This window comes from Maylandia zebra, linkage group LG18 (genome assembly GCF_041146795.1).
Source record: "Maylandia zebra isolate NMK-2024a linkage group LG18, Mzebra_GT3a, whole genome shotgun sequence".
Taxonomy (NCBI): Eukaryota; Metazoa; Chordata; class Actinopteri; order Cichliformes; family Cichlidae; genus Maylandia; species Maylandia zebra.
Window position 1 is genome coordinate 22,696,095 of NC_135184.1, and position 5,860 is coordinate 22,701,954.

Below are 5,860 nucleotides of genomic sequence, written 5' to 3' on the forward strand. Positions count from 1 at the left end.
TTTTGATGAGCCTTTGTGTTCTTTTTGATCAGCATTGGTTTCCAACTTGGTACTCTCCCATGGATACCATTTTATCCCAATCTTACGCTGTGTTCACACCGAACGCGATGGACGCGAATAGAGCGTCAGGTTTACATGTAAAGTCAATGGAAAGGCGCGATGACGCGCGATTGCGGGTCCCGCGAAAATTCGGAAGCAGATTTGCGTCGCAAAAACGCCAAAACGCGTGAAATGCGCGTCAGTGTAGCGCGTCAGGCGCGTTTGACGCGCGAATAAAACCACGCGCGTGAGTTTTTGTGTTGCACTTTGTGCATACGCGCGTTTCGCGTCTACCGCTCGAGTTGGAAAAATCTGAACTCCAGCGTCAAATCGCGCCGCGACAACCAATCAGGAGCCTGGTGACGTGGCTCTGACCTAGGTCAAAGGGGCAGATCCAGCCAAAGCCCTTCATTCTTCATTCAGTATGGAGGAAAAGCTGATCAGCGCCGTGGCTAACCACCCCGAGCTATATGATGCCAGCTCCTATTTCTACCGAGACAGGAATAAAAAGGACCTAGCTTGGAGACACATAAGTGAGGAGATCGGGCAACCTGGTAAGTTCATTCCTTCTTCTTTTTAATTTTCAGACTGACCCGATGAAGCCGTGCAAAAGCTAGCAAGCGCGCCTACTGTCCCGCGATTTTCCCACTGTTGTACAAATACCTTTCCGCTAACCAGATAATGCGTTTATTCAGAGGACATCTGCAGGAGAAAGTGGAAGAGCCTCAGGGACACATATAATAAGGAGAAGAGGTCAGAGAAGGAGAAGAGGAGTGGGTCTGCAGCAGGATCGGGGAGGAGATGGAAGTTCTTCGCGGTCATGGGGTTTCTGGACCCCTTCCTCACCCCGCGGGAGACCAGCGGAAATATGGTGCGGACCGTGGAGAACTTCTCCCCCGAGGACCAGGGACAGCCCGAAGAGGCAGCAGGGGAGTGTCAGTCAGAAGGTATGTTTACAATTAATTAATGTAGGCAGTTAATTTATGCGTGTTGTCATACAGGAATATATTTTGTTTATTAATAAACAGTATAAAGTAGTCCCGCTGTTCATCCGTCACCGCTTCGCCTTTTCGCTGATTTTTTTTATTGCACCGTACAGCTTTCAACGATGCGCATTGCATTCTGCAGCCCAAATGACAAATCTCCTCCGTGTCGTGTCTCCTGCGCTTGCCAAACTTATCATGTTTGGTTTTGATAACCATCACTTCAAATAGAAAAAAACAGCACAAAAACACTCATAACTATGACCCTCATTCGGAAATAGACACCTGCACCGGGAGCAAAAAAGGCGCACAAAAGTGGCGCCGCAGACGGAGAAAAAGCGCGGCATAATACTTTTACGTTTTAAAATCGACAAAGGTTTGCACTTTGAGAATCAACTTGTGAGAACTGTGACTACTGTTCATGTGCTGCAATAAATGGGAGACCACTGTATATAATAATAAGTATATAATAATATAATATTCTCTATGACTATTGTCTTCAACCTGTTAACATTTAATATTGTCTTGATAGAGTCAAGTTATCATGCAGCAGAGTCCTCCCCTGTTGCTTCTCCTGACTCCCCAGTCCCTGGTCCCTCCACTCCTGCTGCTGCACCCACAGGTATGAACATCAAGCACTGATAGCTTTTTACTTGCTTGGATTCCCTTGTGATCACCTTTACTAAATATCTACAACCAATCTGTTCATATCCTGTTTTTTTTTCAATTTTGAAAATGACAATCTAGTAGCAGCCTTCTCATTTCTTTGTGGTGTTTTGTTCTGTTTTTTACAGGCCCACAGAGGAGGAGAGCTCGAAGGCGGTCGAGGGAAGGGTCCCAGGATGGTCCATCGGCGGTGGAGCTGGCTATCCTGGAGTCCCTAAAGAGGCCACGCCCGTCTGCAACAGAGTATTTCCTCCTCGGCCTTGTTCCTGCTCTGGAGAGCATGCCGCCTCAGACACGAGAATTCGTGAAATTCCAAATTCATAAATTAGTTTTTGACAACAGCACAGCTGTGCTAAATTTGGAAACATTGGACCCTAATGATCAGTAGTTTTCTGATGAGGCAGCAGCTCTCCAGGGCAGAAACAATGTTCTTATTCTTCTCCTCCTTCTCCCCTGAGGCTCTTCCACTCCAAGCTGGGTCCTTTTTATTCCTGTCTCTCTGTAAATAGTTAAATTTTATATATTTATGTTGAATCTTTTTATTACTGAATTTATATATTTTATCAAATAAACATTTATAATGACAAATGTCTCTGTTCTACTACACAGCAAATATTGGCACCCGACTTGACACAAGTAGAATTTATTTCATATTATACTAATGACAAAATATACTGATACAGTGGGATGCAAAAGTTTGGGCAACCTTGTTAATAGCCATCATTGTCCTGTACAAATCGTTATTTGTCACAATTTAAATTGTCAGTTAAATACATCATATAGGAGACACACACAGTGATATTTGAGAAGTGAAATGCAGTTCACTGGATTTACAGAAAGTGTGCAATAACTTTACACTAAATAAAGCAGGTGCATATATTGGCAACACATAAAAAGAGAAATAACATAAATATGTAGTGTATATCAATGTGTGTGTCTCCTATATGATATATGTAATTGACATTTTTTACTGTAACCGATTCATACAGGAAAATAATCACTATTAATAAGGTTGCTCAAACTTTTGCATCACACTGGTTATAGGAACATAGTGAAGACAAGTTACTTAAGAGAATAAAGAGAGGTTAGGTTATTTTGGAGTAGAGATCCATTTATTAAGAAAATTTTAAAAAGGAGAAAGTTCCCTTGTAGTTGTGGAACATGGATCCTGAGTTGGGGGGTGCCTTCGTCTGGACGTGCTTCCCATCCAGAGCTCCACAACAGAGGGGGAAGTTCCAGCGCTCCTGGAATCCCTCTGCGATGGACCGCCAGTCTTCAGTTGAAGGCACAGCCGTGAAATCGTCCACTAGACAGTCCCAGATGGCCGTCGCTACCTGGGGGATGATCTGGCTCACCATACCTATGACACCACAGCCATGCTATCATTCAACCACTGATAACAGCATAAATCGAATTAAATTAAATCGGGACTTGATGAGACCATCTGAGTATCACTAGAAATATTATAAACAGTACCAGTTTGCTATCGGTAAACACCGAGAGCATTCACTGTTAGCATAGCACATCCATGTTAGCAGTGTATACACGATACACTGCTAACATGGATGTGCTATGCCATCAGTAAACGCCGACAGCATTCACTGTTAGCATAGCACATCCATGTTAGCAGTGTATAAACGATAGTTTATACACGCCGACAGCATTCACTGTTATAGCACATCCATGTTAGCAGTGTATACACGATACACTGCTAACATGGATGTGCTATGCCATCAGTAAACACCGACAGCATTCACTGTTAGCATAGCACATCCATGTTAGCAGTGTATAAATGGCTGGTTTAGCATATATTAGCACAGGTATCAATAAAGGACTACCGTATTGACCACTTTTACTAACCTCAGGCAGACGGACAGGCGCTCTGCAGGTGGGATTGAGCGCCTGTAATTGGTGTCTAGGCGGGCGATTCTGGGACCGACACGGGAAAGCAGGTCCTCAAACTGGCCGGGTGACAGACGATGATATCGCTGGAATCTGCCGTCATCCAGGCGCAGCTCCTGGAGCAAATGGTGAAACTCACCAAACTGCTCACGCGCCTGGAGGACCTGATGGACCCAGGTACAGCGAGGACGTCTTTTACGCTGCTGCTCTGCTCTCCACAGTACATAGAGAAGGGAGACTCTCTCTTCAAGCGCTAGCTCGATAGCTGCCATCTTGCAAAACCAGGTCTGGCACAACTCCCTCCCACATTCCCGGTTCACGCGCGTCAAAATATCATATTTTGACGCGCGATGGATTTTTCTTGGACACGCGTTGAGACGCGAATGTACACGCGTCAAATTAGGGGCGTTTGGGGCGTTTTATTCGCGTCCATCGCGTTCGGTGTGAACACAGCGTTATTGTTGGACAAAGAGCACTGGTACTGTAGTCCAGGCACTCTTGAGAAGCTTCACCATTGTTCCAGGTTTTCTTCACCTATGGATTATGTCTCTTACTGGAGTCCCAGTTAACTTTGTAACCCTTTAAAGACTGATAGATGTCAATTACTTAGTTTCTCAGCTGCTTCTTTAGATTGTGACATGATGTGTTGTTTAGCCTAAATCAAGTGATTTCTTGATTCAACAAGTCTGGTCAGACTGGCAAGAGAAAAAGTGTGACAAATATCCAAAAAAGTAGAAAATCAGGAAGATGGCCAATACTTGTGTGTTGTAAACAGTGTTGGTCAAGTTACTTGAAAAAGTAATCAGTAACTAATTACTGATTACTTCCCTAAAAAAGTAATCCTGTTACTTTACTGATTACTTATTTTCAAAAGTAATTAATTACTTAGTTACTTTTTAAAAACACGATTTACAGCCTGAATAGGTGATAAAGCGATAGATCTTTCAGCTCAATTCTACTTTTTCTACATAATCCATCATACAAAATGTAATCAAATGGAAACGTCTCTTTTTAAAACTTGTTTTATCAGTTTTAATCTTTTAACTTCATGCATCAAGCAAAAATTTAATTATATGCAACATTCACTGACTGGAAGAAATTTGTTTAACATTTAAACTTATTTTCTGCACATTCCAGCACATAAAATATTTTTTGTGTGTGTTTACACTCACTCTTTCAAATAGATGCAAGTAAAACACAGCAGAAAATAAATAACATCAAAGACTAGCGGTCCTGTTGCTCTATTTTCACCTGTAAAGCAGGAGTGGCGTAGGCGGAGGTTTACCCTGGTGCAGGTGTGCCACAGCGGTCAGTGGAAGAATCCGGGAGTTTCTAAAAGAGTTTCCGTCGTTGCGCACTCGGTGCTTGCTTGGAAGTTTAGGGTTTTTTTCGCTTTAAAAACAAGTTTTCTTCCCACGCACAACGGACACTAATGTTTTTGTCACTTTTTATGGAATCAAACTCAAAGTAAGGTCAGTACTTCCACGCTTTAAACGCTGCACGCTCATACTCTCTCCCACACTCGACATATTATCCATTGTTGATCTGCACACAGCTGTTGTCACGAACGTCGCACTCGCTTACATCACTGCCATGAGACATTCTCGCAAAAAAATCACGGTTTTAGTAACGCAGTAACGCAGCGTTCCTACGGGAAAGTAACGGTAATCTAATTATCGTTTTTGCAATACTAATCCCTTACTTTACTCGTTACCTGAAAAAAGTAATCAGATTACAGTAACGCGTTACAAGTAACGCGTTACTGCCCATCTCTGGTTACTGCCCATCACACTATATACACACATATACACATATAAACAGAGAGTCATCTCTAATAAAAATTGTAATAGGCTAATTTCTTGCCGTCCCTCGCATACTCAGTCATGTAAAAATCCACAATGACTTAAAAATACATTTGAGCACAAACCAGTTGAAACCAGGCCTTGAGGTCTCTCTGTTCACATTAACAGGTCACCTCTGGCCCACACACACAACCACGTACACTTGTAATTAATGAAACAGGAGGAAGGCAGATGGAGAGGACAGAATGAGAGAGTGACGACATGCGAGAGAGAGAGAGAGAGCAAAAGAAGCAGGGTTAGGAAGGCCTTGCTCTACAAACAAGACACCCTCATTACCACATAATCCCTGACACAAAGTGAAAACAGAGAGAGACAGCTAAGAGACGAGAGTTTTGGGAAGATTTGGTTTGCGCTGACGAAGGGTAAGCGGTGCTCGAGGCTAGTGTTTGAGTCTGCATGTGCGGTTGG

General features: G+C 43.1%; 1 protein-coding gene and 1 long non-coding RNA gene across 2 annotated transcripts; one reads left to right on the forward strand and one right to left on the reverse strand.

The window, feature by feature from the left end:
- The first annotated feature begins 243 nt into the window (after positions 1-243).
- Positions 244-2,391, forward strand: LOC106676503 (uncharacterized). The gene is made up of 4 exons (XM_014413263.3): positions 244-593; positions 735-986; positions 1,555-1,644; positions 1,817-2,391. Exons 1-4 carry the CDS (start codon positions 464-466, stop codon positions 2,074-2,076), a joined length of 732 nt encoding a protein of 243 aa, XP_014268749.1. The 5' UTR covers positions 244-463; the 3' UTR covers positions 2,077-2,391.
- A 387-nt stretch (positions 2,392-2,778) lies between these two features.
- On the reverse strand, positions 2,779-4,033 carry LOC143413621 (uncharacterized). Its single transcript, XR_013094236.1, has 2 exons — positions 3,549-4,033; positions 2,779-3,048 (listed from the first exon to the last, which is right to left on the reverse strand). It is a non-coding gene; the product is annotated as an uncharacterized LOC143413621 (long non-coding RNA).
- Positions 4,034-5,860: the final 1,827 nt, after the last annotated feature.

Coding starts and splice junctions, on each gene's coding strand:
- LOC106676503 (XM_014413263.3), top strand. CDS start 464: ATGGAGGAAAAGCTGATCAGCGCCGTGGCTAACCACCCCGAGCTATAT. Junction 594..734: donor TGAGGAGATCGGGCAACCTG/GTAAGTTCATTC, acceptor GCGTTTATTCAG/AGGACATCTGCAGGAGAAAG. Junction 1,645..1,816: donor TCCTGCTGCTGCACCCACAG/GTATGAACATCA, acceptor TGTTTTTTACAG/GCCCACAGAGGAGGAGAGCT.